General features: G+C 56.7%; 1 protein-coding gene across 1 annotated transcript in view; it reads left to right on the forward strand.

Annotated features, from left to right (window-relative positions):
- The window catches only part of COL27A1 (collagen type XXVII alpha 1 chain), a 137,555-nt gene that overhangs the window by 94,365 nt on the left and 23,321 nt on the right, over window positions 1-19,869 (forward strand). Inside the window, 13 exon segments of the mRNA XM_049637373.1 lie at window positions 2,853-2,906; window positions 3,422-3,466; window positions 3,550-3,594; window positions 3,856-3,909; window positions 4,981-5,034; window positions 5,929-5,982; window positions 7,256-7,309; window positions 9,232-9,285; window positions 13,482-13,589; window positions 17,937-17,990; window positions 18,121-18,228; window positions 18,997-19,050; window positions 19,597-19,650. Coding sequence (XP_049493330.1) covers window positions 2,853-2,906; window positions 3,422-3,466; window positions 3,550-3,594; window positions 3,856-3,909; window positions 4,981-5,034; window positions 5,929-5,982; window positions 7,256-7,309; window positions 9,232-9,285; window positions 13,482-13,589; window positions 17,937-17,990; window positions 18,121-18,228; window positions 18,997-19,050; window positions 19,597-19,650 — 792 coding nt within the window.

The following is a 19,869-nucleotide window of genomic DNA, read 5'->3' on the forward strand; positions in this document are numbered from 1 at the left end:
AATTGGCCAGATTTTCTGTCCCGGACTGCCCGAAGGGCAGCCCCGGCTCTGACTGCAAGCTTCCTCCTGGGGAGTGGCTACAAGAGGACAGACATGTGGTTCTGATGGAAAACCCAGGCCTGCCTCCAGCAGCGCTGGCTGGCCTGTGTTCACTTGGAGAAGGAGCAAGCAGGACTGGGGGGCCCTCAGGACACAGGACGAGCTACAGCGTGGCCCAGAGCAAGAGCTAGAGTGTGCGCCCATCCTGCTCTTCTCCCTGCCCTAGGGGGCCGGGGTGGGGGGAGGGTGGCTGGGCCCCCTCCTCCCTCCAAGCAGCACCAGCCTCTCCCCGAGCTCCCTGGGGGCTCCCAAGGCATCGCCACCTCCCAGCTAACAGGGAATTTAGACATTGTCTTCTCCAGCATCCTGCTCGGGCCTTCAAGGCTCCTTGCAGGCCCTGACCTGCACACCCCCATATGGGGAGCGCACTCCCACACTGAGAAGCAATGACAGGGAGTGGTGGAAAGAAATGGGCATCTGGCGGAGTTAGGTTCAGAGTCTGGCTTCTCCGCTTACCAGCAGTGTGACCATAGGCCGTTTCCTCACTGCAAAACGAGGATGAGAGCTGTGAGTATCCTCACCACCACCACTGTTTCACTACCATTATTACAGATCTCAAAACCGTTCTCTCCGAAAGGCCTTGATTCCAAGGACAAATAGGGTGCTGTGTGATTCAGACCAAGCCATCAACACCTCTGGGCCTCCACTGCACTCCCAGAGCTGTCTCTTTCCAGGGAGGTCTGTGCCTCAGCTAGAGACAGAGGCCAGGGGCCAGAAGCCAGCCCTCAGGAGGGCCCTGATGCCCACCCAGCAGCTGAGCCTCTGTCCCAGCTCCTGTGGCTCGGGATGTCCCCCCTTCAATGTGTCTCTATCTCCACCGGGCCCCTGTTCATGAATCAGGGGCGGAAAGCCTGACACACGGCCTGACAGGGTCCATCTGAGACAGAGGCCCAGAGAGGGGAAGGGGCTTACCCAGGGCCACACAGCAGTCCAGCAACAGAACCAGAACCAGCACCCGCAGCCTCTAATGTGCAGTACTGGGTCTCTGAAAGCTCCCAGCTGGCTCTCATAGCGTGCTTGGAGCTTCCTGCTCTGAGAAAGGGACTGAGGCCAGATCTGCCAAGCCACTCCTCTGTGTCCCTGTCCTCGGCGAACCTGCCACCTCCTCTGGCAGATCCGGCTGTTCCTGAGCACTTATGAGAGGCCGGGGGGGGGGGGGTGTTATCTCCCACCTTAAAGGAGAGATTCTCAGCCTCATTTCTGAGACAAGATAACTGAGGCTCGGCGTCGTCCCCTGTCCTGGGTTTATTCAGTTTGTGAGGCACTATTTATGTTTTTTTAATGTTTAATTTTGAGAGAGAGGCAGAGTACGAACAGGGGAGGGGCAGAGTGAGAGAGGGAGGCGCCGAATCCGAAACAGGCTGCAGGCTCCGAGCTGTCAGCACAGAGCCTGACGTGGGGCTCGAACCCACAAACTGTGAGATCATGACCTGAGCTGAAGTCAGATGCTTAACTGACTGAGCCCCCCAGGCGCCCCCATGAGGCTCTATTTAAGGCCGTTGGTGTGGAGATGATGCATTGGAAGCCCCAGGTAGCTGATGAGAGGAATTGTTGCTTTCTTTGGCTCAATTGTTAATTGAACATTTCTGGGGTGCCTGACGGGCTCAGTCAGTAGAGCACACAACTCTTGATCTCGGGGTTGTGAGTTTGAGCCCCATGTCGGGCGTTGAGATTACTTAAAAATAAAATGTTTAAAAAAACAAAACGAAATTTCCTTGTTCAATTTTTAAATGCTTTCTTCCTGTCCTATTTTCAATCCCTCATCCCCCCCCCTCCAGCCAGACACGTTCCCTCACCTCCTTTTGTGGCTGGCCCCCGCACTCCCGGTCCGGGGTGGGCCAGCCTCCTGCACAGGACCCTCTTTGTCTCCCCAGCATGACCTCTCTGATCCTCTGCAGGACAAACACTGCACTGTTCTCTATGGGGGCCTTTTCTAGATCCCATCTGTATCTCTGTGGGAGTTCCTATAAGGGGGTCACATGGGCCAGTAGGTAGAACCCTGGAGATACACCTGCTGATGGGCTAAGGGACCTGAGACAAATCACTGCCCTTGACTGGGCCTCAGTATTCGCATCTGTGCAGTGGGGGCAGGGAGCACATTCCACCCGCCCCAGGCGGTTTCCTAGCTTTCGAAGGAATAAGATTCCTGTCTGGGGCTCCAGGGAACAGCGGCCTGACCCCTGCCCCGCTCCTGCCCCCTTCACATGTCGGCTCTTCCTCCGTGAGCAGGGCCGGATTGACTTGCACGTCGGGCTGGAGGAGGCTGCTGCAGACACCCAGCCTCATGCAGACTCAGACCCTCCCTGAGGGTTTGGTTTGCCCCCAAGGATTGCGGACCACACACCTGCTTCTGCCTCATGTGTGCTCTGGGAAGTGCATGCAACAGCCGAACCTGAAGGCCCAACTGGAGGGACTGGGCCACGCGTGGCTCGGCTCTGCCCTCAGCCTCCACAACTATGAAATGCGTTGGCTGGCTGACCTCCGAGGTCTCTTTAAACAGGGTCATTTGTGCAGCACCGGCTCTATTCCAGAATGATGGGGCCTCTAGCGGAGTCCCTCCAGGTGGAGCCATCTCGGCACACCGCACCCGGGTGGCCAGCCTCAGGCTCGGGATGTGCGGGCAGTGGGAGGAGAAGGGAGCCCCAGGCTGGTGCCGGGAAAGGCCCAAGTCTCTGGGCAGCCCTGCCCTCCTGGTTCCCGGCCCGAGGGAGACCCCTGCTGTCCACCATGCTAGTCCTTTTTTCCTATTCCAGGGCCCCCGAGGACCAGATGGACCAGCCGGGGAGCAGGGGTCCAGGGGCCTCAAGGTACCAACCCCGTGGCCTGCCCTTGCTCATGCCTCCCACGCTGGGTCAGGAATTCCGGAACCAAGGCTCACAGCTTCCTTGGCATGAGGCCGCTGTGGGCAGCAGGGAGTCCGAGAGAGGCTGAGAGCTCACGGCCGCTCCTCCTGGCCCTGGAGTCTGAGCAGGGGGGCAACGGAGAGAGAGCAGTGAACGAGAGGGAGCCAGGGGATTGAGGGAGTGAGGAGGAATGCAGGTACCTTCTGGTGACTTCCCCGGGGGCCCCTGGCCCCCTCTAGGGCCCCCAAGAGTCGAGATTGCTTCTACTCCCAGCAGGAGCAAAGGCTCCCTGGTTCTCCAGAGCAGCTGGTGACTATGGCGAGCCACTCCCCTTACCGGGCCTCAGTTTCCCACCTGCATGGTGGAGAGAGGGGTGAATGATTACACCGGTTCCTTCCATCTGCCATGGGGTGTGGGTCCTGTGTCCGTGAGGGGTACTCCCCAGCACCCTGACCCACCTTCACACGCTGTTTCGGCAGGGCCCTTCAGGACCTCAGGGCAGACCGGGCCAGCCCGGGCAACAGGTACGTCAGGCCAAGGCCGCCAGCCCCCTCCCCGCTCCCTGCTTTGTGATCTGTGCCTCTAATGACCCCAAATGCGTTTCCAGGGTGCGGCCGGTGAGCGAGGGCACTCGGGAGTGCGAGGCTTCCCGGTAAGTGACACCAGTTCTGGAAATTCCGTGGGGCTTTGCCGGGAGATTATAGCCACGTCAGCCGAATTCCCATCCTGCTGTGGAAACCCCACAGGCTCTAGCTGCCCACTCTCTCTACACGGACGACCCTCCAGCCTGCCTCTTTCCCCTGAGACTCAGTGTCCCCATCTGTCACTTGGTGGAGGGTAGGGGTCGGACCATCACACGTGGTGAAGGCTTACAGCCGCGAAGGGACTAAGTCACCTCTGTCCCTCTCTGCAGGGCATCCCGGGTCCCTCAGGCCCTCCGGGCACCAAGGGCCTCCCAGGAGAACCGGTAAGTGCCCTCTTGCCCCCCTCTTTTGCCTCTTTGCCCCCCGGCAGGCTGGTCTCAGATGGGCCACCTCTGGGAGTGTGGGATGTGGTCGTATAAGAAGGAGGCTGGAGGGAGACAGTACCAGGGCCCTGCTTCCCTGATGGGACAGGCCTCGGAGGGTAGAGAGAGTGAGCGCTGGCCAGGGAGCTCAGGAGCTCTGGGCTTGAGTCTAAGCACTCTTGTCCTCCAGCCTAGTTTTCTTGCAAGTGAAATGGGAATAAATTGTCCTTACCTTGCCATCCTGTTGTGAAAATGAACCGGTAACGTGTACAGAGTGCTCAGCACAGACTAAAGCTGAGGAAACAGAGTACTTGAGGTCACCAAGTGGGGAAGGATAGAACTGTAGGGTCTGGACATCGGACATCGGGGAGAAGGGGGTCACAGGGGCCGGTCGCTTCAAGCCGTGGGGAGAGCTTGCTCTTTCTCCCAAGGGCCACAGGAGACAGTGAGTGATTTGAAACCGAGGTGACCCTTTAGGAGGTCTTCCTGGAAGGATGGGTTTGGAGAACAGCCCAAGTGTCAGGGTGCCCCACGAGGAGGCAGTGGAATTGTACTGCTGGGGAGGGACAGGAGAGGATGGTCTCGAGAGGCGCAGGAGGAGGGTTCCCTGCCTGGGGCAGGGGGAGCACAGGAGGCTTCTGCCCCCCCAGAGTCATGCTACAGTCCCACATCTTGAGGCCCAAGAGACGCCATTTTGAACACTGAATTGAGCAGGAGCGGGGTGGGGGTTTCTAGAGGTGGGCCCCAGGTGGGAGGTGTCCAGGCAGAAGGAATGGAGTGAGCAAGTCTGCTTGGAGAGCTGGAAGGTTTCTGAGTAGGGGAGGGCCCTCTAAATTTGAGGGGGAGGAACAGGAGAGAGTGCAGGTGATGGAGGGGTGGCAGGAGACCAATGGGGAGGGGGGAGCTGCAGACACAGGCTATGGGGGGCGTGGGCCGCAGAGTCCCAGATTCTATGGATCCTCTCCCTCATCCGCCCCTCCAGAGGGCCCAGGCTGCCGTCTCAAAACTGTTGTGTGTCGGTCTGTCTTCCAGGGCCCTCAGGGACCCCAGGGACCACTTGGCCCTCCTGGAGAGATGGGACCTCAGGTGAGTGCTCAGGGCCCCTTGTTTGTCCCAGGACGTTGCTGGGGAGACATCAGCCCCTCGAACCCCTCCTCCTCAGGGGGTCCCCAGCCTGGCCTGGGAGGCGGATGGTCATGTCCTGTGTCCCACAGAAAGTGAAGGTTAGACACCCTGGCAGGAAGGGCAGATCCGCCTTAGGCATAAGGGGAGGGTCTGGGCTCCCTGTCCCAGGGACTGCTGTGTGCCTGGCCTGCAGGGGTCCCGGGGCCCTCATGGGGGTTGGCAGTGCCTCTTCTGTGGCACCGGGGAAAACAACGATGCCGCACCCCACCCCTGCTGGACTTCACCTCGGCACCGAGGTTTGACTGCAGAGAGAGCCCTCTTGAGGCCATGCAGCAGGGGGCTCCCATGGGGCCTCAGACGCCTCTGCCTTATCCAGAGAAAACTGAACCACGGCATTGGGTTCGTGCAGGGGCGGTGGCCATGCCCATGATGGTAACTCAGACCCCTCCCCACCTTAGTCATCCCGGCCCAGCTTTGGAGGGAAGGACTGGGATCAGTCAGCCCTGAACACAGCCTTTATTGGCTTCTTCCCCTGTTGTTATGTGAATCCTGAAATTTTCCTCCCTGTGCTTGCCAAGGGGCTCCTAATGTGGTAAACCACACTCGTGGGGAAGGAGAGGGCTCCAGCAGCCTCAGGGGAGCCCCGAGGCTCAGCACCCTGGGCCCAACCACCACCCTCACTATGATCCCAGCTCCCAGCTCCGAGAAGGCTGCAGCCTGCTCTCAACTCTGTGTCTCATGCTGTGTGACCTCAGGCACGTTCCTTGCCCTCTCTGGGCCTGCTTAAGTTATCTCCTCCCTTACAATCAGAGGCCAGCCCTTGCTGTAGGAGGGACCAATGGCATTTTTTTGCAGGGGCCTCCTGGTGCAGTAGGAGAGCCGGGCCTTCCTGGGGAAGCCGGGATGAAGGTAAGGCAGGATGAAAGAGAAAAGTGACTTGTTGAAACCAGCGCCCAGCTGGCGGCCACGTCCTCCCCACGGAAGAGAAACGGGCCTTTCTTGTGCCGGGATAATGAGTTCTCTGTGCTCCTGGCCGGGGCGCGGGTCCTGACTATGGCCACAGTGGAGGGCCCAGCTGGCCGGGAGCCCCTGCCCCTGCCCCCTGCCCCCTGCCCGGTGGTGTTTTCTCTGGCACCCGCCCCATGCTGGGGCAGCCGCACCTCCTGGCCTCCCACGATACCACTTGTATCTCAGCACCCGTGCCCCTCATTACCTGCCGGGAAACAGGTGCCCATTGATACCCGGGCTCTGGGGAGGGCCCTCTCCCCTCTCTGCTGTGGGAGAGGATGCGGCTCCCTACGCAGGCCCCAGGGCTGATGAGTGATGCTGACAGCCTGAGGGCCTTGTTAGGCAGGGCCTGGGGGAGCCCGCGAGGGTCTGTGGGACGAGAGGCAGACAACCCCTCCCTGTCCGTGCCTGAGTCTCCCTGCCATTCGGAGGGAGTTGGACCAGGCTTGGGACTTTGGTTGTTGACTTAGTGCCAGAATCCTTTGCGCGAACAATGCAGAAAACCACCCCGTATATAAAACAGACAGAAATGGGATCCTTCTGGTGGGGGCAGGGCTGGGGGCTCAGAGCCCCTTCTCCTTGGGCCCTTCGGGCATTAGCACGGAGGGAGACTAGTGCGCACATCCCCACACGGTCATCTTCTGGGGGGCGGGGGACATTATTCTGGCTCATGTAGGGCCTCTTCCTCCTTTGGGTTTCTCTCCAAGGCTCTCAGGGGAGCAAAGAAGGTGGGCAGCCACAGAGTTACCGTCCCTGCATCCGATCCTCCCTGGAGCCTAACTACCCAGGTTTGGATCCTGAATCTGTCACTTATTAGCCTCATGGGCTCGGGCTAGTTCTGTCACCCCACGGTCTGCGGTGTCTTCCTCCGGAAAAGAAGACACCTTTCCTGGCAGGGTCGCGGTGAGGGATCACATGGGAAATAAAAAGGCAGTTAGAACATTGCCTTGTCCACGTGAGCCTGATGGTGGTGGTGGCCGTGGCTGTCCTGACGTGGCCAGGGCAACCGTGGAGCGGAGGCTCTGGTTGGCATTTTACAATTTCGCTTTGGTCCTTCGAAGAAGGTGCTTCCCCAGCTCCCCACCGAAATCCGAGCTGGTGAGAACTGGAGGGTGAAGTCAGGGCTGGGACTGGCCCCACCCACCCCCATGGACTTGTGTTTGGCTTCTCCTAGGGTGACCTTGGGCCTCTGGGCACCCCTGGGGAACAGGGCCTCATTGGGCAGCGGGTAAGTCAAAGCAAATTCATTCTCCCTGGAAAGCCACCTGAGGGGCGCTTGGGTGGGGGGAAGGGCTTCACTCAACCTCCCCGAGCCTCAGGGAGAAGGAGACCCTGCATCCCTTCAGCCTCATCCCGTCTATCTCTCTTGGTGGGCCAGCATTTCCACCCTGTAGAGGCACTCTTCGAAGAAAAGGGTTCTGTGGTCAAAGTGGTCAAAGCGGTCAAAGCGGTCAAAGCGTCTGAGACTCACTGCATGCTCCGTGTTCCCTCTTACATATCAGCAGTAGCATTTTCAAGGCTCTGAGAAGGCCTGCAGCCAAGAAACTGGTTCCTTTTGGATTCATCCAGAGCCCCCAAACTTACTGACCTGCAAGCACTTTTACTGAAAAACACCTGTTTTTCATCCCTGAAAACTGTTCCATGGAAGGTGATCTTCCCCTTTTCTGGCAGAAACCCACAAAGCTTTTCTTTCTCTGTGAAGCATTGGGATGCCTCTCTGTCTACCTCTCTATGCTCTGTGCCCAGTTTACAAGGTCTCTGCCTGAATGTGGCCTGGGGTACTGGGAGGGGTACAAAGCAGGCATCCTCTAGCACCTGATGGCTGCAGAATGTGGAGTCTGGCAGGGAGGGGGAGTTAGTGTGGGCCTCAGTTCGTGGGAACACCAGGCCCAGCCCAAGCCCCCCCTCATTTCTCACCTTTCCCGTTTTTCCATTGCCTCTTGCTCCCCGCTGCCCTGAGTTAACAGAGGCTCCACAAATTGAGTTAGGACATAGAAAGAGCGAGAAAGACCATGGGGCGGGAGACGATGAGTGTGGAGCCTGAAGCCGTGAGATGGCAGCGCTTGTGTGTCAACGAAGACTGATCAGTGCAGTTTTCTGGGAGTGCCATGTTGAGAAGGATCCCGAGGCTCCACGTAGGCGCAGTAAGGAAGAGAATGACGAGCACTTACTTGAGCCCCACTGCGTGCCAGGCACATCTCTCAGAGCACTGGGAACAGAGCAGTGAGTGACCGGAGGCCTTGTCCTCATGGGGCCACGTCCTGGTGAATCCATTAGTCTGTGCGCCTGTCACGCCTTTGCCATCCCTGCATCTGACGACTTCTGAGGCTCCTCAGACGGTGCTGAATGGCTATGAGCTCTGAAAGCAAAGAGAGACCCAAACACCTGCGACAGCCGTTTGGAGAACTGAAAAGTCCAGGGGCATCTCTGGAGCAGGGACTGCAAGCAGAGACTCTAGCCGAGGGCCAGATGGGGATTCCGGGGCTTGGTATCCTTTCCAGACTTGCTGGCAAAAAGAAAAAAAGAAAAAAAGTCTTAAGTTTGGCCTCGCTGTCCTCATCTGAGAAATGGGATTCCACCGAGGAGTTCCATGAGAGCTCGCTCCAGTTCCAGAAATAATGTACCTAGTGGCTGCCGTTTGTGGGGTGCTCATACTGTGCCTTACAGGAGCCCTTAAAGGAAGGGGTATCAGCCCAATTTTCAGGGGAGAAGACAGGTGCCCGTGGGGGGCTAGGTAGTTCGCTCGTGGTCACGCTGCCGGTGAATGGGAAGCCTAGTTGGGGGACTGAGGTCCGTGTGGCATCGAAGCCTTTCTCGAAGCCCTGGGCAAGCACCGCCTCCCAGTCCGGCCAGCCAACTTGGACACTGCAACTCAGGACCTCCTGTCGCCCCCACCTGACCAACCCTGCAGATAGAGCAGGCCGTGGCTTGGGGGCTGCTCCTCCTTTCTGAAGAGGGTGCCTCAACCCCCCTGCTCGCTCACTAATTCAGCCACCGTTTACCGGGCACCTGCTCTGTGCCAGGCATGCCAGGGCCCTACTGCTCGGAGACAGGGTTGGCGTCCTGCCCCAGGGAGGGGGAGGAAGTAAAAGCACATGGGCCCCCCCACCCCGGTAATGTCTCCTCATCTTTCCCCACCACCCTTTGCAGGGAGAGCCGGGCCTTGAGGGTGACGGTGGCCCTGCAGGGCCCGATGGGCTGAAGGTAAGCATCCTTCTGCTGTAGGGTCTGGGGAGGGGGGGAGGTGTTCTGGAAGTGCCTTCTACCTCTGCCCCCCACTACCCTCCCATCTCAGACCTAAGTTTTCTCTCAGAAGCACTGTGTTCCCATAAAGCTCTGAGAGCAGACCTCTGGCATCTATTGAAGGCAGCGCTGTCCAGCACCGCAGCAGCCTCCTGCCCCGCTTGGACGGGGGCCTAGGAACCCTCCCCACCTTCCGCTGCTCGCTGCTGCCCTTCTCCTCAAAACAACAGCTTCTCTTGGTTAAGGGTAGTACCTGAGCACCTGCTCTGTGCCCGGCCCAGGGCCAGCAGCTTTGATATCTGGGATCTTCCAAACATCCTAAAAGATCAGGAAAATCAGAATCGCCACCCATGACCTGTAAGCCACTATTTATGGCAGACTAGTCACATATGTATCAGGTACTATACTAAGCCCTTCGTGTCGTGTCACACCTCAGTTAATGGTCCGGGATCAGTTCTGTCTTTAAATGAGGAAACCGAGGTTCAGAGAGGTTAAGCAACTTGCCCAAGGACGCACAGCCAAGACCCAAGCCTCAGCTACCTCTTTGCACCATGCGCCCAATCTAAAGGTGAAGAGACTGAGGCTCAGAAGGAGGCAGAGGCACACTCATCCAGAGTCTGTGGCCGAGTAGAGAATCCAAAACTCAAACCCAGGGTTCACTGGCACCAAAGCGTATAGGCCTAAGTCTGCCCTGCTGCATCCCGGAGATTCCTCTGTCAGCCACAGAGGCTGGCACTTTCAGGAGGTGCCAGGAGGTGCCAGGGCTCCCCTGAACCCCGGGGCAGGCTGGTGCCACTCTCTGACTTACCAGTGCCACCTGTAGCCCAGGCCTGCCAGCCCTGGCCCTGCCCTGGCATAGGAAGTGGGCTTTTCCCAGGGCTGATCTGTCACACTGTGACTCAGCTCCCCAGCCCAGGGTCCCAAGTGTCACATCCCAGGCTGCCCTTTGTCAGCCATTTACTCTCATGTGACCTCGCATAAGCAGCCCATCTCCAGACCTCCACTCCCACTGTCCTGTCCCCGTCATTGCCCTGGATCCCCGGCCTCCCCATCTACCAGGAAACCTCGATGACGATGATGTGGCCCCTGGCTGGCTCTGCTTCTGCCTCTGGTTTTTCTTGCAAGGCTGAGAGCACCCCCTGTCTGCCGTCCGGCAGCCTTCTCTCCTCTCCAACGCGGCTGCATCCTAGGATACAGCCAGGTCCTGGCCGGGGAGACCCGGAGCCACCTGACAGCCCCTCCACACCCTTTGCCAAATGTCCGCTTGAACTGCGGGGACACTGAGGAACATTCTGGCTGAGATGCTCTGTGTACTCACCATGCGCTTGCACCAACTGCCTTGAGGCCTTTACATAAGTGAACCCATTCAGTCCTCCCAGGTACCCTGGGGGCTAGATTTGTCACCCACCCACTTGACAGATGAGGAAACTGAGGCACAATGCGAGGGCCTCTCCCACTTCTGGACAGCCACCTTTCTTCTCCTTGGGATCGTGCTGAGGTGGGAGGAGAGTGGGGGCTTGGAGGGGTGGGTGCCTCACACAGTCTTTTCTGCTCTTATCTCGGCTCCTGGTCCTGGCTTCTTCCTCTTTCACTCCCTTTCAAAGCCAGTTCTAGCGTAGACCTTGGGCCCGAGTAGTTGCTCAGGTGCACAGTATCTTCCCTGGTCCTCACACGAATCCCAGGAGACCATCTGGTGTCTTTATGGTGTTTGTCTAAGAATCACCTTCGTGGTGAAACTAACCTCTCGGACACGCACAGCACTCAATAGTTTATATAGAGCGCTTTTACGCTGATTATCTCTTTTGAGTTTGCTGACCAGCAGATGGTGGTGGTGATGCCTCCTAGTGGAGCTAACCTTTATCCAGCATGCACGCACCAGACACCTTGCTAAGCTACTCGCGTGGATTAGCTCTTTCAATCCTCATAGTGACCTTTTGCTGCTTATTTTACAAGTGAGGAAACTTGGGGCGCCTGGGTGGCTCAGCCGGTTAAGTGTCTGAATTCAGACTGGGTCATGATCTCACGGTTCATGGGTTCAAACCCCGCGTCAGGCTCTGGGCCGACAGGTCGGAGCCTGGAGACTGCTTCCGATTCTGTGTCTCCCTCTCTCTCTCTCTGGCCCTCCCCTGCTCGCACTCTGTCTCTCTCTATCAAAAATGAATAAACGTTAAAAAAAAAATTAACAAATGAGGAAACTTGCCCCGGGTCACACCGCTGTTGAGAGGTAGCAGCAAGATTTGAATTTAAGCAACATAACCCCAGGGGGGAGGGAAGTATTTTCCCCTGCGCAGAGAACCTTGGAATTGGAAAGAACCAGAACCCTAGGGTCTCACCCGTGCTCTGCCACTGACTCACATGTGCTAATGGGAAGTCTCCTCTCTCTGGGCCTCAGTTTCCCCATGTGTAAATCAAGAAGGTTGAGTTAGACATCTTGTAAGGCTCTTCTGAGCATTGGCGGATGTCCTAGGACTCTAGGATTCTCCAGGACCCCCCAGACCCATTCTGTAGGGGGTCTACCAGAACACCACCCCTGCTGTGTGGGAGCCTGGGATGTGGGGCTCTGGGTAGTCCCTGGAGCCAGAGCCCCTGTAGGACTCAGGTTGAGGCCCCTCTCTGTAAACAAGCCTGGCCACCTGGAACAGGCTGTCTGCCTCAGAGAGCTAGGAGAGCAGGTGGCCAGAGATGACAAGCCAGAAGGGGAGCCCTGGGGCTGGAGTCTGCAGGAGTCATCTGGGAAGCGCTCCGTCTCTATGCCGGGCTTGGCTTGGAGCCTGAGAATCTCAGTGGGCAGGGATCTCAGAAACCAACCTGTCCAGCCCTCTCCTGGTGCCCAGATCTGCTCTGCACTGGCCCACACCTCAGCTTGGAGCCTCCCTCCCTTATCCATGCCATTCATCTCTGGACTCCTCCCCATTGGGAAGTACCCCCCCACCCCGCCCTCAGCTGGGCTAGAAATTTCCCCAACAGGCCCCTGTACCAGCCTCCTCTGCCCAGAGCCGAGGCCCCGGGCCCCAGTAGGTCCAACCTGAAGGATACGCTCTCAGCAGACCTGTTCCCAGTCTCCGGCTTCACGCCCTCTGCACCCTAATCTTTCTCCCGGACCCACACCAGTTTATCAGTGTTCCCTGTGAAGTGTGGTGCTGGAAAGCAGAGCTGGCCAAGATACACTCCCCTTCTCCCAGCCTGCTCCCCCACCCTCCTGTCCGTGACTTCATACCCTTTCCCACGGTCTCTCTGCACAGTCCCAGCTCAGCCCCTTGCAGACTGGCCACGAGCCCCCGCCGGGCCTGCCAGCCGTGATGGGGGTGGCCTTCTGACAGGCGCCACCCTGCTCCTCTGTGGCCACGGCCTGTGCTGCACCCCTCACACCTGCTCTGCCCGCGGGGCCCTGGCCTGGCACAGATCCTGGACAAGTGCCGTGCGAGTGCTAACTGTCGTCCCCTGGACGCAGGCCGTGCTCTGCAGCCGGCGAGAGTGAGGGCCGAGCAGTCAGCGATGGGAGACGGTGCTCACGGTAGAGTCAGACAACAAAAACACAAAACAAAGGAGATGGAACCATGCAGTGCAGTTGGGTTATGCCTTTAAAGCTGCATAGACTGGACTGCTAAGTAGCCTCATGGCTTTGCCACAGCTGTCCCACCAGTCCGAGCCCAGGACTAACAATGGAAACTGTGACCTGTTCCTTATTATTGTTACTGTAAACTGTTTTCATGTAAGCGAGTGCTGAAAATGCAACTCAGAAAAATGGAGCTAGTTCTGAGGGTCAGGATTGGGTGAGCTGTTTTCCTTTTTAAAAATGTCCTTCAGCGTCTTAAGACTCTTGTCCTCCCAGTGTGTCCCTGCTGGGGAGACACAGTCGAGGCTCCCAAAGCCACCCCCTTCCTGTGAACTCCTTGGGGCGGGAGTGGTCAGGGTTCTGTGTTCCCTCCGGGCTGCCTCCTCACTGGCCCAGGCACCATGGCAGGGGTATTCCCTGTGCCAGCCAGGCCATGCCACCTGACCCTTTTGGTGGCTCCGGGAACAATCAGGGGAACCCAAGGGCTGCTTGGCTGTGGACATCCGAATGGAGCCCTGAGGTTTAGCGCTTCTGTTGGGCTTAGTGACTAATATCTTCTCTCTCTCTCTCTCTCTCCCCTCCCCATTCCCCTTCAACCTAGGGGGACAGGGGTGACCCCGGGCCTGATGGTGAACGTGGTGACAAGGGTCAGGAGGGACTGAAGGGCGAGGATGGGCCCCCCGGGCCCCCTGGCATCACTGGCGTCCGGGTGAGTATGTGTGACTGCATGCCAGCACCTGGGGCTTCTGGGGGGGACACGACTCGAGCCTGCTCAGGCAGTTGGACAGGAGGGGAGGCCTTTTGATAGCAGTCCCTTGAAGGCCTTCCCCTGTATCCTTCCTCCACCTGGGAGCTTCCCAGAGAACCAAGCTGACCATGTCCCTCCCTGGCCTAGCCCTCCCATGGCCAGCCCTCAGACTGGTACCTCACACTCTTCAGTCTGGCTTCCACACCCTCCACAAGTCCGGCCCTGCGGGCCTTGTCCCACATTCAGCCACACTGGATTTAGCAGGGAAGATTCAGCAGGAGGGGCATCAGCCAAGATTCTCCACTAGGAGCTTGCTGTGTGACTCTTCACTTGCCATCACCCTCTCTGGGTCACGTGCTTGGTATGGATTTGGAAGGAATGCGTGCCGAGATCCCTTTAGGCTTCAACATTCCAGAGGCTCTTTCTTAGCAAACTTCTGAGTATCGTGGTTGTGGGATGGGCAGCGACATGTGGCAGAAATAGCCCTGGGTCTAGAGTCCAAAGGTCAAGTTCTGGCTCGAGCACCCGCTATCTGGGTGACCTTAGGCAGATCACTGCTGTCTCTCTGTGAGCCTTGGCCTTCTTATTTAAAGAGTCAATGAAACTTTGGAAAAGAAAGTGCTTTATATTATGTGCCAGAAAATAGATATCATCTTTAAGAATTTGGAAGAGGAAATGATTGGAAGCTGCTGGTTGTGGTCATGATAGTGGTAGTATATTGATGGTTGGGTGCAGGTGTTGATGATGGTCACAGTGGTGATGGTATTGGTGATGGTGATGATGATGGCGGTGGTGATGGTGGTAGAGATTGTGGTGATGGTAGTGGAAATGATGGTGGAGATGATGGAGATGGTTAGGATGATGGTAGTGATGATGATGGTGGAGATGGTGATGGTGATGATGGTGGTGATGGTGATGGGGATGGTTAGGATGATGGTAATGATAATGGTGGAGATGGTGAGGATGGTGATGATGGTGAGGATGATGGTGGTAATGATGATGGTGATGGTGGAGGTGGTGATGATGGTGGAGATGGTGATGGTGATGATGGTGATGGTGGTGGAGATGGTGAGGATGATGGTAATAATGGTGGAGATGGTGAGGATGGTGATGATGGTGAGGATGATGGTGGAGATGGTGATGATGGTGGCGATATTGGTGATGGCGATGGCAGTGGCAGCAGTGGCAGTCGTGGTGACAGTGGCCACAGTGATGGGGACAGACGGTGGTGGTGCTGGTGGTGGTAGCAGCGTTCGTGTCCATATTTTGCTGTCTCTACCAATTTTCATATACTGGAGCTGGAGAGAGGTTCACTGGGGCCAGACTGAGTGCGTGCTGGGTGACGGAGGTGGTGAGAGGCTTGTATTTGAGTCTCTTTGGCATCAGGGCTGCGGGACAAGTATCTCCCACTCTGGCCAGGAAACAGTGGAGTATTTAAAAATAGAATTTTATGAGCCATCAGAGCCTTTCCAGAAATATATCTACATGGATGGGGGCCCAGCAAAAGTCTTCATTCTGGCCCCACAGCCTCACCCCACTGGCTGCTCCAGCCCTTACTCAGGATTTCCCACACCATGAGGGATGCTCCCAGCTGGAGAGGGCCCGTCACAACAAGTGGCCGGCCGCCCTGTCCTGGGGGAGACTCCCGGCATCCTGGCCCTGTGCTGAATTCTTCAGTGCTGACTCATTTCTCCTCCTGACAAGAGATCAGCCAAAGCAATCACCTCAGTGTGTTGACAAATTCCACCAGCCCCTGTACCATGATTTCACAATTTCCCAAATATGACCATCCTGGGACAGTGGTGCCCCAGACACTGAAGATCCGCGTTCCATTCCAACCTGGCTAGGTGGCCTGTGGAAAACACCTTCATGTCACTGAGCCCATTCCTTTGGCTCTCAAATGGAACAAAGAATCCCTTCCTCCCAACCCTGTGGCCAGAATTGGATGAGGTATGATGTGGAATATGGACACAGTGCCTGGCCCCTGGTTGAAGCCATGATGGTTGTTACTATTTTATTTTTGGAGGAGCAAAAGACCTTGACGTTGCTAACACAGCGCCGTCCGGTAGAAACAGAAGACAAGCTACATGTGTAATTTAAAATTTTTTAGTACTCACATTTTAAAAATGTAAAAAGAAGTGGGTGAAATAAATTTTAATAGTCTATTTTATTGAGCTCGATATATCTAAAATGGTAACATTTGCAACATATAATCAATATAAAAATCATTAGTAAGGCATTTTGCATTCTTTTTTTTTTTTGTACTAAATCTACGAAATCTGATGTGTAATTTACTCTTACAGCACATCTCAGTTAGGATGCTAGATTTTCATTAGAAATACTTGATCTGTATTTAGATTCCATGAACTATACAGCTGAAAATGTAGATTCGTATCCCCAAGTTATTCCAAACATCCCTACAAGTTTTATAATAACTGAATGGTCAATTTTAAGTTTAATTTTAAATCACTTAAAATTAAATTGAATTAAGAATTTGGTTCCTCTGTCCTGGTAGCCACATTTCAAGTGTTCAGTAGCCCTGTGTGGCAAGGGGCCACCAGAGTAGACAGTGCAAAAGCTAGTTCAAGACCTTTATATTAGACGTGGAGAAACTGAGGGATGTCTGGATGCCCTAGTCAGTTAAGGATCCGACTTCAGCCCAGGTCATGATCTCCGGGTCCGTGAGTTCGAGCCCCGCATCGGGCTCTGTGCTGACAGCTCAGAGCCTAGCACCTGCTTCGGATTCTGTGTCTCCCTCTCTCTCTCTGCCCCTACCCCGCTCATGCTCTGTCTCTCTCTCAAAAATAAATAAACATTAAAAAAAAAAAGAAGTTGGGAAACTGAGGCACACAGAAGGAAAGGGAGTTGTCCAGGGTCGCATGAGGCTTTAAGCACCAGAATACAGGACAGTCTGTCCTTCCAGGATCACCATTCCCTCCTTCCTGAGGGCCCCAGAGTGGGCTGAACGGCACTTCCTTTAGGGACTGGACATCTTCTCCAGTACACTTTTGCCATGTTTTGTCTTTTGAGCAGACATCTCTCCCTTGTACTAAATCAAAGCCAGCCTCCTTGTAACTTCTGTCCACTGACCACCCCAGAGAACATAGTTGCTGCTGCCTCAGGGCAGCTGCAGAAATCTGCAGACAGAAATCCAGTCCCTCTGGGTTAGCCCATGTGTTTCCTGGTTTCTCTAAGATCCCGTCTTCCTGCCCTTCCTCCATCACAGTCAGTACCTACTCCTATTCCAAGGTGGGACTATCATCTCCCTCATCCTATAGCAAGCCCCTCTGTTAATGCAGCCATAGAGATTGAGTCAAACTAGCTCTTTAGTGTTTGCCAAGAATGTAGGTGTTTTTTTTCCCAGCTCCCCTTGAGGTTTGGGCCTTGAGAGAACTGTCTTCTGTGGACCATCAGGATGTCCTTTCCAAACCAGAAACACTGCCTGGCCCACCCCCTACATCCCAAACCAGTGTGGCTCAGGGTTGGGATTCTCTTCTCTCCCGCTCTTATATTCACACATGCACACTTACACGCACTCACTCACCCTGCTGAAATGTGTGGCCCTGACCAGGGCAGGGCGAGGCAGAGCTGCATTATGGGATGCCCTGTGGGGGAGGGGGCACAGCGGCCTGTTGGAGGGAGTGGCCTGGGTACCCCAGTGGGAGAGCGGGGGAGGGCAGCTGACCTTCCCCGCACAATGCCCCACTGTGACGATCCCCTCCAACTCCAGCCCCCAAGGGAGGGAGACCCTGTCAGTGGGACACGGCCCCAGGGATTGTCAGAAGTGAGCCGCAGCATCTTAGAGATGAGATGCCTCGTGTCATCAGTGGGTACCCTCAGCCCTGGATGTGGACTCAGACAGACCGACAGTTGAATCAGGGTTCTGGGCAAGTCCCTTCACCTTCTGGAAGCCCAGAGGTCACCACAGGTGGGAGGAGGCCTTGATCGGGCCCAAGACTCAGCGTGGCTGGGAGGCTGGAACAGTGCGTGGCAAAGGGAGTGCAGAGAGCTGTTCCCGTTGGGACAGCCTGGGCGCCTAGCAGCCGCCATGAAATGAGGATTTATCCCGCGCTTATATGGGCCATGCACCTGGTGAGTGAGAGCAGGTTGAATTCTCAGCTCTCTGAGGCACATAGGACCCCTGTCCCCACTTTGCAGACAAAGCCTCCCATCACGGGAAGTTAGGTCACACTCAAGGTCACAGGGGCATTGAGCACGGGTGAGTTTTGCACCCAGCAGGTGCCCTCGGAGCTAGTGCGCTAATCTTCCGTATTTCTCACCCTTTTCTTTCCCTCCTTCTCCCCTCAGGGTCCTGAAGGAAAACCAGGGAGGCAAGGCGAGAAGGGCCGGACAGGAGCCAAGGTGGCATGCCATGCTTCCTGGGGCCATGACCTCCCCAGTCCCTCCTCCCCTCGCCCTGCCCCACATCTCTCTCGTCTGTCTCCACCTCCCTATGGGGCCTGGTGACAGCCTGTCTCTCCTTCCACTGCAGGGTGCCAAGGGCTACCAAGGACAGCTGGGTGAGATGGGCGTCCCTGGAGACCCCGGACCCCCTGGCACCCCAGGCCCTAAAGGGTCCCGGGGCAGCCTGGGACCAACGGTGAGAACCCTCTGGGTGGGGTGGGGTGGGCTGAGGCACGGAGCAGAGGGGGGCCAAGGGCAGAAAGAGAGGTATCGCCAGCTCGACCCCTTGTCCTGGCCGCTTCTTTTGAATCATGGATCCCTTTGGGAACCTGCAGAACCCGCAGCCTCTCTCCCTGCAAAAGTACCCACAGCACCAAGTATCTCTTTCAGTTTGAAGGGGGTGGTGGGTCTTCTGAAGTCCTTCGCAGACCCAGATTGACAAGCCCCATTTTAGGAGAGGGAGAGGGGACCAGCCCCTCGTGAGTGTTTTTTAGGAAGAAGGAGTTTTCCTACTGGAAATAGCTCCATGAGGATCAGGGTGAAGGTGCTACGAATCCATGGGTAACTACGAGGGTGTCCCGGTCTATTGCTGGCCTGCCCTGAAGGAGGGCCCCCGGGGCTCTGGCAGGTGTAGAGGGGGCAAGCAGGGGGGAGGCAGACAGGTGACGGCATCTCGGAGCTGCCAGTGTGCACTGATCAACGGCTGAGCCGTTTTGTGACACTTAAAGTGTCCACGGTGCAAATGCTCCCACCCTGGCTGATTGCATGCTGCCGCCATGATGTCACTGAATGGGCACGTGGGAGGAGCTATGCAGGACTGTGTGTTGTCCACTGCACAGACTCCGTGGGCAGAAATACGCGAGAGCGTAGGTAATAATGAAATGTAGTTATCGGGAAGGGCTGAGTTTGGAATATTTATCATCTTTGTCTTTAATATGATTGGTTTAACTGTAACCTCTTGTAGGGTGCTCCGGGACGGATGGGGGCCCAAGGAGAACCGGGACTGGCTGGTTATGATGTAAGAAAATCTCACCTACCCCCTTCTGGAATTCTGTCCTGCAGGCAGGGACCCAGGAGTGCCTTGGCCTCAGCCCCTACCACCTCCCTGCTGCAGGTGGCCCTCGGGCCACTGAAGGTCCCTGTGCCCACAGAGCAGCGTGGGGGTCAGAGGCCGCTGGTGGGCTGGGCGGGGGTGGGCAGCCAGAAGCGCCGTCCCCCTCCGAGTGCCTTCACTGAGTCCTTCCTTCCCATGGCGGGTGCCACGCTCGCTCCCTGTCTGGGCGTCACACCTGCTGTCTGCAGAAGGGAAGGGTCTTAACCCAGTTCTGCATCCACGCTGGCACCCCTCTTAGAGGTGTGCCGGGGGCCGACATGGCTTGTCTGGGAGGCCAGGCCCCAGAGAGGCACAGGGCCTGCTCCGAATCACACAGCGAGGTGGGGCAGAGCCGGGACCCAAACTTACAGCCCAGATTCTTCACTTCCGAGTTCCTGTCCTTCATCACTGTGCCTCTCAAGTCCTCACTCGCCCATACGCTCTCACCTCTTGTCATCTTGTTTCCTGTAGGGACACAAAGGCGTCATGGGCCCCCTCGGACCTCCTGGACCAAAGGGCGAAAAGGTGGGTGCTCAGTCCTGGGAAGCAGGTGCTCCTTCTAGTAAGTCCCTGGGAAACAGTGGCTGGGGTCACGCGGAGGTTCACGGTCGGCTCAGCACTGCTCGTACCACGGCTGGCCGGGAGCCGTTAGACCTACATTCAACCCAGATGTACCGGGTATCAGGTCTGTGCCCAGCACCAGAACAAAACCAGACACAGCTCCTGCCTTCCCTGGGGCTTCCG

Source organism: Panthera uncia, chromosome D4 (assembly GCF_023721935.1).
Source record: "Panthera uncia isolate 11264 chromosome D4, Puncia_PCG_1.0, whole genome shotgun sequence".
Lineage (NCBI taxonomy): Eukaryota > Metazoa > Chordata > Mammalia > Carnivora > Felidae > Panthera > Panthera uncia.